At 41.5% G+C, this 16,421-nt stretch overlaps 1 protein-coding gene across 13 annotated transcripts in view; it reads left to right on the forward strand.

The window, feature by feature from the left end:
• Window positions 1-16,299, forward strand: part of GIGYF2 (GRB10 interacting GYF protein 2) — a 75,495-nt gene extending 59,196 nt beyond the window's left edge. For 8 of the 13 annotated variants that reach the window (XM_059855186.1, XM_059855188.1, XM_059855187.1 and 5 more), the window contains 14 exons: window positions 541-648; window positions 1,199-1,296; window positions 1,792-1,892; window positions 2,663-2,824; window positions 4,637-4,738; window positions 7,486-7,644; window positions 8,780-9,016; window positions 9,597-9,719; window positions 10,343-10,546; window positions 10,669-10,869; window positions 11,170-11,329; window positions 11,776-11,945; window positions 12,256-12,403; window positions 14,520-16,299. In XM_059855186.1, the coding sequence (XP_059711169.1) occupies window positions 541-648; window positions 1,199-1,296; window positions 1,792-1,892; window positions 2,663-2,824; window positions 4,637-4,738; window positions 7,486-7,644; window positions 8,780-9,016; window positions 9,597-9,719; window positions 10,343-10,546; window positions 10,669-10,869; window positions 11,170-11,329; window positions 11,776-11,945; window positions 12,256-12,403; window positions 14,520-14,587 (2,041 nt within the window). In that variant the 3' untranslated portion in view covers window positions 14,588-16,299. The remainder of the gene's footprint in view (window positions 1-540; window positions 649-1,198; window positions 1,297-1,791; window positions 1,893-2,662; window positions 2,825-4,636; window positions 4,739-7,485; window positions 7,645-8,779; window positions 9,017-9,596; window positions 9,720-10,342; window positions 10,547-10,668; window positions 10,870-11,169; window positions 11,330-11,775; window positions 11,946-12,255; window positions 12,404-14,519) is intronic. The other 5 variants (XM_059855194.1, XM_059855195.1, XM_059855196.1 and 2 more) reach the window with 3 other exon arrangements.
• Window positions 16,300-16,421: the final 122 nt, after the last annotated feature.

Here is a 16,421-nt window from a genome sequence, read left to right on the forward strand (position 1 = left end):
GTTGTTCAGTTATGGCCAGCTCCTGACAGCTTTTTTTGCAGCAGCTTGAAGGAAAGAAAGCAGTCAGGTTGCTTTTTCAGGGGATCCTGAAAGCATGTGTCATGACTATAGTTTTTCAATACTGATTGTCAGCTCATGATTGAATGAGGCAAGAGCCTGCTCCTGTGCTAGGCAATGCCTTGATGTACTGGGAAAAGAGACTGATTGCAGGTGGGCAGTGATCAAAGCCAGATTAATTTGAGCTAAAATTATGGAATTTAGACTAAAAAGGAAGTAGTGCTGCACAACTTACAAGAAAAACATGGGGCAGTAATAGCCAGGTGACAGAGCTGAGGGTGAAGATAAGTCTGGTTCTGCTCATGTGAGCCAGCTGGTTATATTCTTGTGTTTTGATTCTTGCCAAGCTCCTGTTCTGTGGTTTCCTCTAGTATTTAGTATGTAGATTATATATATGTCAGTGGACATTAGTCCCAGAGCATGAATCTGTCTGCAACTTGGGCATAAGAGAAAAAATACCATTTTTCTGCTTCTCTTTTGAAGACAACAGTATGCACAGATGCTGGCCCAGCAGCAGAAGGCAGCCCTCTCATCCCAGCAGCAGCAGCAGCTCGCTATTCTCCTTCAGCAGTTCCAGGCCCTGAAGATGAGGTGAGCTAGCCCAGACTTGAACTGAATTCTGTTCTTCTGTGCTCTAGTTTGTATATAACAATAATTACATTTTGTCAGCTGTCTGTCCTAGTTAAGTTTTCTCATATTTTAGGATTATGTGTGTTAAGGGTAGTAATGAGACTATAAGTATGTTTCAGAATAATAGGAAACAGTTTCAGAATATGGAGTACTTCATTATATATGTAATCTTTGCCTCAGAGTGTTTATGGAAATGAGGAGTTTGAATTGTACCTTTCTGACAGATTTGTTGTGCTGGTCACCAAAGAACTTTGCCAGTTCTGGAGTACTGGATGCTTGTTCCTCAAACTGGCTTCTAAGCAGCAAATGCAAAACTGTAGCTTAGCCCTTGATCTAGCAGGGGTGAGATCAGCAAGAACTCTGCAAGCAACTACTGTTGTCCACATCATATTTTTGTTTTGAATAGAGGTGTGGAAGGAAAGCAGTATGTTACAAGTTACTGAATCTCATACGTGTTCAGAGCACTCCTCTCCCTGGAAGTGGCGTGTTGACTCTTCTGTTGGTATTACAGAATATCTGAACAGAACATGATGCCACCTGTTACAAGGTCTGTGTCAGTGCCGGACACTGGCTCAATATGGGAACTTCAGTCAGCTTCACAGCCTACAGGTAAGGTGCTTAGCCTGAGTCAGGTCTCTTGGGAAAAGTCCATGTGTTAAGAATCAGCATCTTTGAGATGATCCCTCCCCTTTTGATACAAAAGGAAGTTATTTCTGCATCATGATCTTTAAGTGGATCAGCCTACTTTGCTTTGCAGTAGAAATTCCATTTGAGAGCCGTGAAGAATATGGTAATTTTTCCAATGGTTATGGAAGTCTAGACCCGAAGGGATTGTTCTATTTAGGGGTGATCTGCTCTGATGGGAGGAGCTGGAATACCTGGTTCTTCTGTGGAGTTTCATGGGAAGCCCAGCCTTCCTTCAGTCATGGACTGGCCTTGTTATCCAGGAGGATAAGGTGGCCCTCTACTGACTAAAGCAAAAGTGTTAACATTATTTTAGTTCCTAAAACATAGTAACAGCATACACAAGATTCTCCCTTTTCAGTTACGTGTTGTTCATGTGCTTATTTTTGCTTGTCACTGTTTGTTTTCTTCACTGTCTAGTCTGGGAAGGAAGCAGTGTCTGGGATCTGCCCATTGATACTGCAGCTCAGGGACCAGCTCTAGAACAACTTCAGCAGCTCGAGAAGGCCAAGGCTGCAAAGGTCAGAAACTGTTTTGTACTGTAAGAAGTTGGGATTGCTCTTCTGCAGTATAATTGTGGTTCTTGGGTCAATGGAAGACTGAGCTCTTCAATGGATGATTTTGACTAGATTTTCATGGAAAACACCATAAAGAGAATAGGGGTTATAAAAACAAGTTATGAAATCCTTGTGGACAGCTGTTTGGAAACCACTGCTGTGGAGGTACTACTGACCTCTGAAATAGTGTTTGTGTTCTACATTTGTGATTAAAACCTCTTCATTAGCCACCTCTGTTTTAAACTGAGATCATTGTGAGCTGTCAGGCCAAACCCTGAGTTGAGACCAGGTAGTTGTACTCTTAATCCTTGTGATTTTCACCCAAACTGGTTTGGGGAATCATAAGAGTCCTATTTGCTAGGGTAATTCTACGTGTACTCCAGTATTAAATTTTTTTGAGTTTGAACTGTATCACTCTGTACATTTCCTGAAAATTACTATTTTATGATGACTGCAAAGCAAGTCACAACTCACTTCCAAAGTCAGAGGGTATTTTGAGGAGCTGATGTAGAAAAACTGACTGGAAAACTGGTGTTTGTCCAAAATTGTTCTGGACTGTTAAAAAAATCTGACCTCGGTAGGCAGCCAGCTGGTAGGTAAAATTGCAATTAAGGGAGAGCATCTGTCAGAGGCTTCATCTATTAAGCTGTTACTGTAATGTCAGCAGAGTTGCCCTAAGAAATGGTGTAGGAATACGTTACCTGCATCTGAGTATAGTTTTATGTGAATTGTAGCTAGAGCAAGAGAGGAGAGAAGTGGAAATGAGGGCCAAACGAGAGGAAGAGGAGAGGAAAAGGCAGGAGGAGCTTCGGAGGCAACAAGAAGAGCTACTTAGGAGGCAGCAGGAAGATGAGAGGAAACGACGGGAAGAAGAAGAACTGGCCCGCAGGAAGCAAGTGAGTTTCCCCCATGTAGTTAATCTCTAATTAATTATAATAATTTATAAAACTCACTTTAAGAATCCTGTGGGGTCTAAGTAATCTTTGGTAGGTGTGTATGAAGACAGTTTTAATATTTTTCATGTGAGTATATTAAATTATGATTCTTCCATTATTGATTTTTTAAGAGCCCAAACTTCAATCTGAGAAATGGGCTTTGATGATTCACTTTAAGATAGGTTCTGTTTGTGAGAGCAGGGCCTTTATTCCATGTGGAATATTCTCTCTCAACTTCTTAATGTCATTGTTAGACTTTAGTTAGTTACCCAGTTACTGCATGTTTTGATCTTTATTTCCCATTTATGCAGTCAAGTGTTTTATGAAGATAAGTTCTGGAGTGGATGGAGCTTGAGCAACTGTTTCAAATGAATAAGAGGTAGAGGGCTACAGTGGACAAAAAGTGATGTGACATTCAGCTTATTTTCCCCTGTTGTTTTTTTTTTTTAACTTAGTAAATTTTTTTTTTAATGAATTATTATCTGGGTAATAGAATCTGTCAGCTTTTTTACTTGAGTTGATACTTGGGAAAGGAAGGGATGTAGTTTGATCAAGCATATTTCTTCAAAAGAATTATGTGATCAGTGTTGCAGTAGGAGAATGAATGTAGGAAGTGTAGTACATTCTTAATCATCCAGAAATACACAATGGAGACATTACTAGTTTGGCATTTCTAGCATTTACTTCTGAATTCTGTATGGAAGAAAATGTAGCTATTCCTTAACTGTTGCAGGAGGGAAACACAGTGGAAGTTCAAGTTTTCACTTTGCATGTGAAGGATAAGGGCAAGCACAAGGCTGAGCTTATTCAGTAAGGAGTTAGTTAGTAGATGTCCTGCAAAGTACCACATGAATAATAGGCAAAAATACTAAATAATTCTGTCCTTTGTAGTATTTCTTAGGTGCTTAGGTAGGCACCTGTAAAGTGTGTTCCTGCTTTAAGGATCAGACACTTCTGAGGAAGCCTCTAGAATCTCTGGTTTTGTTTGGAGGATCAATGTAGATCTCTCTTCACTCAGGGTTTGGGTTTTGTCACAGAAGGTGTATTTTAATTGGTACAATATAATTCGTAGATAATTTCATGGTATGTTTTGGAATCAAGTCTGCAAATAAATGGCTCCTTGCTTTAGTTTATCTATTTTGTATGCAGGAAGTCATTATCCTGTACAGAAAAGCATCCTCCACTTGGGATCAAACTAACACTGAAGCAATAATATACTCAAAAGTTTAACTTTTGAAATTCATTGCTTTAGATCTGGTTAATAACAAGAACACATTTTTCAGCTGGTAACTCAATTTGTGTCATCTGTGCTGGCTTCAAGTAGACTTGGGTTGTTTCTTTTCACTAACAGTTTTGCCTCTGTGTATAACAATGTCTGTTAAATTCCAAAGTTTTGTTGTCCACTTTGGATTTGTACAGTAAACAGTCTGACTCTCCTGTTCTGAGGTGCCATGGGAAATAACTATTTACATGAAGGAAGCAGAACGGGGTTGAAAAGCAGTAACAGCAAGTATCTTAGTTCATTACCAATGCAATAATTGCCACAATGCTTAATTCTGAGCAGTAATGTCTTGAAAAGGTAACAAAGAGTTTAAGCACTTCTCTGGAAAGAGAAAATAACATTGTATTCTGTATTAAAAAAAGAAAACTGGTCATTATTTGAATCTGACTACTGTACTGAAAGGCATTATAGAATCAGGGATGAACTGATTTATTAGCATGGATTTATGCAGAGGAGATGATGCTTAACAAATTTGATTAACTTCTTTTGAGGAGATGACAGTGAGAGCTGAGAGGGGTGAAGCAGTAGACTTAATCTGCCTGGACTTCAGGAAGGCTTTTGATGTAATACTGCATAAAAGACTAGTATATAAGGTTAGTAAATATGCTGTTGATGGTGAATTCTAAATAAAAAAAAAAAAAACAAACCTAATAAAAAAATTCAATTCTGTAGGATGAAATGTCATACCAAATGTTGAATTCAGTTCTGTTCACAGTTTTCATCAATTACTTTGCACTGTAGAATTGAAAACAGTAATGCCCAGCTTGTGTAGCTCCTGTATTTCATTTTTATCTCTGGTCTGGTATCTTCTATTTTGTAATAATTGATTGCTTTCAGGAACAAAATTTGAGGTTTAATAACCAGATAATAATTGTTTTCTGTGAATTATTTCTTTAGTTCTCCCTTTAAAATACCTCTTTCAAAGAGGAGAACAAAAAGATTTGTGAGCACTAGTAACATAGACAAGCAGAATTGCAGTTGTCACCAACTGCAAAAAATTCTCTACTTTATTTAAAAATCCAGAGTCTATTGAACTGGGGATTGCTGCATGAGGATTTTTTTGTAATATTACAGATATTTTAAAAGATGTGAAATAAGCTGTCTATACAGCAAGATGTATATGTGTGAAAACAATTACTAAGAAGGATGCTAAAGAACATTGGGAATGTCTTGGAGCAGGTATCCACAAACATGGGAACACTAAGAACCAAAGCATTGATTGTTTCCCATACCAGTCAGTGGCAGAAAGCTGGAGAGCTTTGAATGGTTCTGGTCACATGCTCGAACAAAAACATCAAATAATAAGATACAGAAGTAAATATTAAGACAACATTTTTATAGCTGTGAAGAGCCAGAAAAAAGGCTGTGTTTCCCAGCTTTTCATATCTTACAGGGGTTTTTTGTGTCAGTAAAACACTGTTCATCTTAAGTTCTGTAGGGGAGAGAAGTCTTTTACTCATGTCATTCAACAGTCTCTCCTTGCCTGAGCAAGAAGGAGATCTGTACAGCTTTTTTAAAGGCAATTCTAGCCTTGTTTCCCCAGAGGGGAGGAGGGCAGAGATGTCACTGAAGTGTTGTCCCACAGGAGGACTCAGTGACCTTGCTCATCTCTCCCAGGTACTATGTGCTGTGTCAGTGAGAGCCCCCAGACTGGCTGGCACTGAGGACTCCTGAGCTGAGATCCTGCTCTGTGGTCTCCAGGCAAACAAAAAAGACTGGCACCTTCAGCCTACTCAGCAGCCTTTTCAATAAAAGCAGAAATTTTTCACCACTTGTACTGGGGACACTTGATTACTGTGACTTGACTGCATGTGTCCAGTTTATACAGTTAAAAGCCCAATTTCAAAAATGGTTCAGGTGGTATGTGTTGCTCTTGAAGCTGATTTGATTAATGAGAAAATGAATCACAGGTTATTGTTCTATGTCCAGCTAGTGGAAAAACCCACTTCACTTACATCTAGCACCAAAACACTTAAGTGATATTCAGGAATATGAATGAATTGTTGGCTTGCAGCCAGCACCTGTTCAGTGCCACTTATGAAAGGTCTTCTGTCTACTGACAGTTTTGTTGTAGGCTTCTGAAATTCATTGTCAGAGAAAAACCCAGGGCAGTTGTTCAGGGAACTGTAGTGTAGTTTATCTGTGCTGTCTGTACATGAAGTTTTGGTGTCAGATTGGATAAAAGGGTGTTAGTTTTCACAATTGACTTCCTTGATTTACCAGAGTTTACATCTGTGCTGCACAATTAATCCCCGTTCATCCTATGAATAATGTATTGCTTATAAAAAACTTGCAGGAGTGTGATTGTGGTAGTGGCCATTTTTAAAAGAAAATACAAAATTCAAAAAGCTTAAAAAGGTTCTGGTCCAAAAATTAAGATCTTCAGATTGAGCTGGTAGGGTAGGACAGACAACAGGAGGGGTGAAAAGTAGTAGGGTGGCCTTAACTCAGTTGCTGAATATCAGAGGTCAGAAAAGGCTGCCAAAACTATGGCTTTTTTATGCAAGGAAAAGTCAGAACTGGTGGAAGAGGTCCCCAGGTGAGATCCCATTTAACAGTATACAGGAATCTACTTGTCCCCTATTCCTCAAAAAAAACCCCAAATAGCAGAATGGAAAAATGTCTGTTTATGTTGATAAGAAAGGGTGCTAATATTTAATTTTTAAGTTAAGTAAATAATTTTAGTACTTGGAAAACAGAATATATAAGGTATTGGAAGTTATTTAAATAATTTAGGGATAATCCAAAATCAAAGCCCCTAAGAGACCACTTGTTACCCATAATATTTAAATAGTATAGGTAGAGGCCAGTCAAAGCCCTTGGGACTTCAAAAGTAACTGTCCTGAAGTGCACTGGGCTGCACCAGCTTCTTTCTGGTGTCTGGAGATGTGGTTTGAGTTTTGTAGTGCTCTTGAACAGTCACTATTCAGAAACTCCTGTAAGTAGGAAAAGCTCCCACCTTACAGCCCCCCCAGAAGGAATTAATGATACCCTCGCTTTGAAATATGTGTAAATCTAATGTTCACCTGCTAGTGCTGCACAGTAAAAAGAGGAGTCCCACCTTTTGTTGTCATTCTCAATGCCATTATTTTTCAAAGCAAAGATGGGCAATTAATGTCTTCTGGTTTTCATTAAAATAATTTATGTAGGAGATGCACATTGCATCAGAACTACATGTGGGTTTGTTGTGCTTAATGCACTGTTTTGGTCGAGCTTAGTTTGGAGCTAGGGAGCTTTTCTTGAGGCTACTTATTTGGCCAGACAATGCTGTGATCTGTGTTCTGATGTTGTTTGTTGATAAAATGGCATTTATAGACTGACATTTTGTTCCCAATTCCAGGAGGAGGCCCTCAGGCGACAACGAGAGCAGGAAATTGCACTAAGGCGGCAGCGGGAGGAAGAGGAGAGGCAACAACAGGAGGAAGCACTTAGGAGATTGGAGGAGAGAAGAAGAGAGGAGGAGGAAAGACGTCAGCGAGAGGAGTTAATTCGTAAACAGGTGACAAATGACAAAAGGGACCTCTTCTGTTTAATTATAGAGGCTGCCACAACAAACAGGCTTTGAAACTTGCAGGAGTGCTTGAGAGGTCAAATCAGGTTTTGTCAAAGAAAGCAGAGCTTGCAGACAGTGTCAAATTGAGTGAAAAAAGATTGTTTACCTGTATCCTGACTTCAGACAAAACAATCAGAATCCAGTATACCCTTAGGTAGAGATTTAGGTGGGAGTGAGTGTTCTCCCTTTAAATTTAGCCTTAAGAATGGCTTTGCAGCGCAGTGTTTATGCTCCTTTCTGAGACAGAGTACAGTATCAGAATAACAGTTTGTTTTGAATTAGCACTCTCTGGGCCTTTACTTTGTTATCTTCAGTATCATCTGAATTGATCAATTTTGGCAGTTGTTCTGTGCAATGCCAAGTCTATATACACTACCGGAGTTTCAACTTTTTTCTTCCCTTTTCTTTCTTATTAACAGGATTTTTTTCTCCTTGGGGTCAGTCTTAGAAGTTCCTATCGGGGAACTTGAGCTTCCAGTCCCCTAATTGATACTCTCACAGTCCCTTGGTCAAACTAATTGGCTTCACATTAACTTTGAAGTCCATTTCAGAATTCACAGTTAGTATTCAAAAATGCCTTTTCAGGGTCCTCCCATGTAAGATGGCCATCACCATTTCTGTAATTTGTTAGCAGAAGTGTCTTCTCTTTAACTGTGCTGTTGAGTAACAACAGTAAATATCTCCATCTTTGTCACCTGTCTCTTCTTTCCTGTTACTTTTGCCACGTTTATTCCACTGAAAATGTGGTGATACTGTAAGTAGTATAAGCAGGCAGAAGCTCAGACTGAAAGGTGTGTAACTACTAGAAGGAAAGTAATAAGAAATGAGCTGGTGTGAATTAGGGAGGTGCCATTCTCTTCCAGGTTCTTTGGTGGAGCAATAGGAAACATGTATTTTTAGGGAATATAGACTATAATACTTGATTACGGAGAAATGTAAAGGTGCATGAACAACCCAAACAGCACAGATTACAGATAACATGGTCCCTCTCCGTTCTGTCAGAATATCAGTGCCACAGAGTTGAGTATTTTAAATTCTGTGAAGTCTCCTCAGACCTTATTCCTTTCTGTGTCCTGGGAAGGAAGAGGAGGCCGCCAAGTGGGCGCGTGAAGAGGAGGAAGCTCAGCGGCGGCTGGAGGAGAGCCGGCTGCGCATGGAGGAGGAGGCGGCCCGGCAGCGGCTGGAGGAGGAGGAGCGGAAGCGCAAGGAGCTGGAACTCCAGCGCCAGAAGGAGATCATGAGGCAGAGGCAGCAGCAGCAGGAGGCTTTACGGCGGCTGCAGCAGCAGCAGCAACAGCAGCAACTTGCACAAATGAAGGTAACCTGTTCCTGCAGTTTTACTTCCTTTCAGCTCAGTGTGGGAAGTGAAGCCACAGCTGCGTTCAGGGTGGTCTGTGGGCAGAGCAGGGATGGATGAGCTTTCCATGTAAAGTAAAAGGGAAGAGGGTAAAGAGTTGATGTGAGAAGAAAGAGGAAGAGAAGTTACAAATTAAAAACCGAAGGTGTTCTGTCAGTGGAAGCACACTGGGAAGGCATCACACATGGACACAGGTGTTTTTTTTGCCACAATGAGCAAGAGCCAGTGCAAAGTTTCTAAAGCTTGGAATTCCTGAAGTATTTGAAATCTAAATGGATTGCTTTTTTTCAGGTAATGATGTGTTGCATTATTCTTGATACTGTGTCAAAGACTGATACATTGGAGGGCAATTCAAAGGATGTATAATCTGTATTTTCTACCTTTTCATACTTTATTATTATACTATTCAGTACTTTCTAGGGCTTTGTTAACCTTTAAAGGTGGCCTTTCTTTTCCCCTGGGTTTATACAGTTTCTTTCCTGATTATACTCCAGCAGTGTTCTCAAATGTTTTGTAATTCCTGATATCTGTTTTTTCCCAGCTCCCTTCATCTTCAACATGGGGTCAGCAGTCAAATTCAGGAGCTTGTCAATCCCAGACCACACTGTCATTGGCTGAAATCCAAAAGTTAGAGGAAGAACGAGAACGGCAGCTCCGAGAAGAGGTAAACACTGACAGCAACAGAGTGCAACTTGTTAGAGGGGACTCAGCTGTGGGACTGCTTAGCTGTCACTTCAGTTATTAGAAGGAATGGTGAGGATGAGGAATGTTTTTTTGAAATAGCATAACTCAAAATCCTGTCCTTCAGGCATAGGTTCAGTAAGCACTTGTGTGAAAGTTTTTGTCGCTTCTTAGTACAAGAATCTGAAAGAAGAGAAAACAGCACCCTTTTAACCCTGGGAGGGTAGTATGTTCACAAAACAGTATACAATTATTTCACATCTATATTCTAACATGTTTGAAGTTATTCACAAGAACAGGGCAGTTAAAGGGAGGGTGGGTTGGGGGGAGCAAGTGATGATAGGAGAGAAGGTCATCTTCCAAGAAGCTGACTGCAGGAATGATTTGATAAATTTAGTCTGTCCAAGGCTAATAAACAATTTGTGTTTACTGGTTACCTAATGCCTCCCTTTTTGGAGGAACAGTAATGGCTCAGAACAATAACAGGTCAGCCAGGTTTCTCCAGAAGAAAGTGAATGGTGTTTAAAACCAGTTTCCAAGTTAGGCTTTTGAATAGTAATGATCATATGAAAGTATTTACAAGCACTTTTGTCTTGCATGCAACAGCAAAGGCGTCAGCAGCGCGAACTGATGAAGGCCCTCCAGCAACAGCAGCAGCAACAGCAGCAAAAATTGTCAGGCTGGGGTAATGTCACCAAACCAACAGGCACCACCAAGTCCCTGCTGGAGATACAGCAGGAAGAGGCAAGGCAGATGCAGAAACAGCAGCAACAGCAGCACCAGCAGCCGAACAGAGTCAGAAATACCACGGTACGTTTATTTATCTAATCAGTACCTGGAGGAAAGCAGCTGTGCCAGTTCCCTCTGTCTGTACATGTCTTTTCTGCTGGGTCTGTGCTAATAACCAGCATCTCTTTGTTATGTCTCAACAGCATTCTAACCTGCACACCAGCATTGGGAATTCAGTGTGGGGCTCTCTAAACACGAATCCCAGCAACCAGTGGGCATCTGACCTAGTCAGTAGCATCTGGAGCAATGCCGATACCAAAAACTCAAACATGGGTTTCTGGGATGATGCAGTGAAGGAAGTGGGACCTCGTAACTCGACCAATAAAAACAAAAGCAATGCCAGTCTCAGGTAGGAACTGGGGAAGGAGCTTTTGCAAAGAAATACTTCTACTCCTGGCATGATCACTTAGCAGTTAGAACATCATGTGTTTTCCTTTTTTTCCTCTGTGTCATTCAGGATCTGTTTTGACAAGAAAAATAGCTAATAGGTGACCATTCACAGTTCATTTTGTCAACTGCTTAGAAAATTATTTTGTTCTTAAAAAGTGTTTGCATCTTTAAAAATAGTTTTACAACACTGTACTGTATATGGTACTGTGGGTAAGCCTGGTAACTGATAATCTAATTATATGCATTTTCTTTACCTCAGTAAATCTGTAGGTATTACAAGTAGACAAAACAAGAAGGTAGAAGAAGAAGAGAAGCTGTTGAAATTGTTCCAGGGGGTTAATAAAGCCCAGGATGGATTCACTCAATGGTGTGAACAGATGCTTCATGCACTCAACACAGCCAACAACTTAGATGGTAAGAGATAGAAAGGAATGGGGGGAACACTGTCTGTTCTGTTTCCTGACAGAGTAGTTCTGAGGGACTGTAAGGATATCAAACCAATGTTTCCAATGCACTCGGCAAAAGGACATCATTAAATAGTGGCTGGAAGAACTGGCTGCATCCTCTTTTAGGTTTTCATTGTCCTAACTATAGGAAATCAGTGGGTTTTGAAAAAGTTCTGAAGTCTGTCGGCCAGAGCCCTCCTGAGGATTTCTGCTAGTCATGGAAGCATTATGTGGCAGATAGATGAGAATCCAGTTCCATCCTGCATTGCATGATAGGGCTTTATTTTGGGAAACTGGGAAGGGCAAGCTACTAGACCAGCAAATATTTGACACAGAAATCTGGCACTGGTGTTTATTGCATGTGTGTGTTTGCTATCAACATGCACTCACTCATGGTCTGCCTTCTTCTTGCAGTTCCCACGTTTGTTTCTTTCCTGAAGGAAGTGGAGTCTCCCTATGAGGTCCATGACTACATCCGAGCCTACCTTGGAGATACTCCTGAGGCCAAGGAGTTTGCCAAGCAGTTCCTCGAGCGCCGTGCCAAACAGAAAGCCAGTCAGCAGCGGCAACAGCAGCAACAGCAGGTAAAGGTGCCTCTGCTCTCCCTGGGGCTGTGTGAGGCTGCAGGCAGCACCCTGCTGCATTCATCAGTGTCCTGGCAAGTGCAGACAATAAAGCAGCTTTCCAGTTTTTGCCACTTAACAGTAGAGGCCAGCTGTAGATCAGAGTGTTTTTGCAGGTGACCTGGGAAGTGCTGTGGAAAGATGAGGTGGATACATCAGTAGCTAGTGCTGCCACGTGGACATAGGAAGTGCTTCGGGCTCTCTGAATATTTTCTGTATAAGTAGACCAGACTTTACTGCTCTGTAATCTTGTCTTTAATTTGTTCTCTAGGATTCAGTGTGGGGGATGAACCACAGTTCGCTACATTCAGTCTTTCAGACCAATCAGAGCAACAACCAGCAGTCCAACTTTGAGGCTGTGCAGAGCGGGAAGAAAAAGAAGAAACAGAAAATGGTTCGAGCAGATCCCAGCTTGTTAGGTCTGTTTCAGTTTTTAAAAATTAACTTTTAATTTGGTAGTGGTGGTTAGCTTTGGGGAATGTAGAGGATTCTTATTTACTTTAAATGGTAAAACTGAATTTGAGTAGAAAAGTTGGAATGTCTTTCGAATATTTTCAGTAGTATTATTTATTTAATGATTTGAAAAATTCTCTATCAGTCTCAAGGAGAACTTTTTTTGAATTTTCCCATGTGATGGCCTCTTTGATACCTGGCTTATTACCTGGAAACCTCCTTAAGCAGTTCAGGGGTTTCAGTTAAATTCACTTTACTCCTTTGAGTTGACCTGTGGCTATTTTATTGCTTTAATGCTGATTTGTTCTTTGGAGAAAAGCATGTTTTCCTTCCTTTATGAGGAGCAGCTTTCTGAGGCTGCCTTTGCCTTGCCATCTTTTTCCAGGAGATAACCACTACCCTAGTCAGAAAAGACAGCAAATGTTGAAGTGGTCCCAGATTTTCAGTTGGAGACCGTGGAGGTGATGACCTCATTAGCAGTCCTTTATTTATTTATTATGTTCTATGTCTTAATTTTTATGTGAGGCTGGTTTACTGTCCCCTGTAGCACTTTATGGAAAAGTTTCTTTTGAAGTAGCTTTTAAGATACAAGGCCATTGTGTGAGTGCATGGACACTGTGGGATGACAGGTCACTGTTGTGTTCATGTGAAATAAATGTCTGTGTTTGTGCCCTGTATGACAGAGAGGAAACCAGGGCACTGCACCAGGCCAGGCTTTGTTGTGCTGCTTCTGCTGAGCCTAGTTGCTGTAGAGCAGACAGGTATTGTCCACCTGAAGTCACTGCTTTTTTAAGGCTCTAGCAAAGCCCTGCCTTTGGTTTTTTTCTTTCTTCTATTTTTGGTCTCACCAAAGTCAGTACTTCAGCCAAAACAGTGATTTCTGCACTGGTGTGTATGGAACTTCTCAGTGGAATCCTGACTTATGCCACCCCAAGGTGCCCATCCACTGAGTCTGATCTGGGTACTCGATTGAATATATTAAAAAAACAACTCGTGTAATGTCAAGAAATCACTAAATGCAATTTAATAGTTCCAGTTGGAAGGGACGTAGCCCATGCAGCTTTTTAAAAACACATACACTCACTCTTTTACAAAATAATTTCAGATGCTTTTAGGCCACACTGCCACATGAGGGAGCCAGAACAATTTTCCTAAACCTACTGAACAGAGCATTTCTTACCTCTCGAAGTGGAAGGCAGTTGGTTGTCTAGCACAGAGCAAACCAGTGTAGCACTCTCAAGACACTGAAATTCAGCTTGGTGTTTAGTAGCCTTACACAGGGAAACTTTCCCTGTTCTCGTATTCCAGATGGGGTTTGTACACCCTTAAAAAGGGGATTTCAGTAGGAAAGCTGCATTTGATTTATTGGATTTGTTTCCTTGCTCAAAGTGTTTTCACTCTTCCTCACACTTTTCTCATGTGCATCATGTCCTCAACACGTATGGCTAAAAGGTTGGGTAGAAGTTTGGGTGCATCTTGAGCCACCTGCATGGCCCTGGGTAACTTTGTACACTTTCACATTGTACTCCTGAGATGGAACTTGGTAAAAAAGCATGGAAATAGATGTAATTGCTACTAGATTTCATAGGTACTTGCATTGAGACTTTAAAATAAAGGGTGAAATTGCTCACAACTCCTGAGGTGTGGGAGTATAATTCCATGTGTGGATTCCAAGTTCTCAGAGTGCCCATTTCTTCCTCTCAGACCATGTGAGTATGGTGTTGACAGCCACTTCCAAGAGCCAGTTGACCTAAACACATTCCTTTTTGAGATGTTGCAGAGCCATGTTGCCACCATGTGTAGATGTGCCTTGTACTAGCTCGGCAAGTGACATCTTTTAAATGGAACTTGAGAAGTCTTCTGATCTGGTTTTAAAGACCAAGTGATGCTTTTCTAAATATACAGTTGATTATCTTTGGTTTATTAAGGAAAAAATCAGCTAGTTTGGGTGACTGCATCTGTAGCCTTACTGAATTACCCCTAGATTCACTTTTACACATGGGACTGCATTTAACAGATGTTTTGTATCAAGTACTCTATGCTACAGCTGGATTTTTAACACCAGTTCTTCTTGGTTCACAGGGTTTTCAGTGAATGCTTCATCAGAGCGGCTCAATATGGGAGAAATAGAGACTTTGGAAGACTACTGAGCATGTGCAAATCAACTGGCTTTTCCTGCATCTGTTAACCATGGATTCTCCGTTTGGGCACCGTACTCTCCACCTTGTGTTGTTCTTTGCCTCGCAGTGAATCACAGGATCAATCATCTCAGGCTGCTTCCTCTGGCCCCAGCAAACCCTTTCTGCCCAGGACTGCACCGGCGTTGTTCCTACTGTCAGCCCACTCAAGTGGACTTTGTTCAGAGTCCCGGGAGGGTGGGAGTTAGGCTTTGTTCACAACAAGGCTGAACTGGGCAGCAAGCTTTCACTGTGCTGTGATTCATTCTGCTGACATACCTGGAAAAAAAAAAAAATCAATTGGGATTCTGCAAAGCATTGCTTCCTTCTCCTGGTTACTCTTTCCACATCCAACACGTGCAGTCGTATGGAGAGAGAGAGAGAGATTGAGAGAGAGTTTGTGGTTAACAGATGTTGGTCAAAACCAAAATGCCACACAGACACTGACTTGGCTGCTCCATCAGGGCAAGAGGTGCTCTCCTGGCCAGGAGTTGCATTCATAAGCTACCCTTAGAAACTGGCAACAGGAGAGGGGCGGTAGTGGGCACAGTTTAGCTTGGGTTGGTTTGAAGTTGCACACCCCCTGCCAGCCCTTCTCAGCACATAATTTTTGGAGGGAAAGCTCGAGTCTGTCTTCATTAGGTGGTGATGCTGAAGCTGGTGGAGTTCCTGTCGGCATTCTCCAGCCTTCCTGGACAAGTGGGGACTTCTGCTCTGGAAAAAGGGGGGTGGCATCTCTTCTTTCAGGCTGAATTTACCCCATAAGTGCTACCTTCAGAGGGTTAGGACCAGTTTATTTTGAGCTCTTTTCCTGCAAATTTGTCTCGTTTAAGAGACAGTGGGATCTTTACAGTGTGGATCTGTAGTCTCTGGAGAGGGTGGACCCTGGCTTTCAGAGACGTGCCAGCAGCCTCAGCTGGTTGTCACTTGAAGCAGTGCTTAGGTATCGAGCAGAGATGCCCTTTCGTCACGGAGAGAGACACTGGAGGACGAAGCTTTGTGCAATGATGGCCCTGCTTATCTTCTACACCTTAAAAGTACTTCACGCACCTTCACTGGGATCCATAACCTCTAAGTGTTTATGGAGTCATAACCTTCCTCTCTCACCGAAAGATTAACACCACCTGCCCTGCTCCACGTAACCACCCACCCACCCCACACACACCACAAAGGACAGAGAAGGAAAACTGCCAAATGCACTTAGTTTGAACCCCCTGGTCCCATCTCCCGTCCCCAGAGGGGTGTAACCTGCGAAGGGAGATATGCTGCAGTTTTGGTGGAGTTGTATAAAGGTGTCTGTTATTCTGTCATCACTGCCTAAAGAAAACAGTTTGAGTTGCTCAAGAGCAGTTTGGCTTTGGATTTTATTTTGTTTGGTTTATTCATTTTTTGGGGTCACCTTCCCCTCCTCCTCCTCTCTCTTCCCCCGTCCCCAAACATGTACAGTAACTATACAGAGACTGCTGCAGACTTGTATATAGTTTTTGGATCTGATAGCATGGAGAGACTTGGAACTGTTGCAAATCTGGTCTCCCTGTCTCCTTTGCTTTGTAAATTCATAAAAGGGGGAAGAGGGGTAGTTAAAATGTTTACAAAACTTTAACCTCCCTCTGAACTTTTGCCAGTGTGGGGGGGAAAAAGAGAGAACTTAAATAAAACCTGGTTGTATTATATCTGAGAGAAAACTTTCTGCTTGCTTTTGTCAAAGCTGAGTATTGAGATAATTTCTGGTGCTAAAACCCACCCAAACCTGACTTGCATCAGTTTTCATCAAGAAACAACAAGCAAATACACAGGATGTGGAACA

The sequence above is a fragment of the Haemorhous mexicanus genome, chromosome 10 (genome assembly GCF_027477595.1).
Source record: "Haemorhous mexicanus isolate bHaeMex1 chromosome 10, bHaeMex1.pri, whole genome shotgun sequence".
Taxonomy (NCBI): Eukaryota; Metazoa; Chordata; class Aves; order Passeriformes; family Fringillidae; genus Haemorhous; species Haemorhous mexicanus.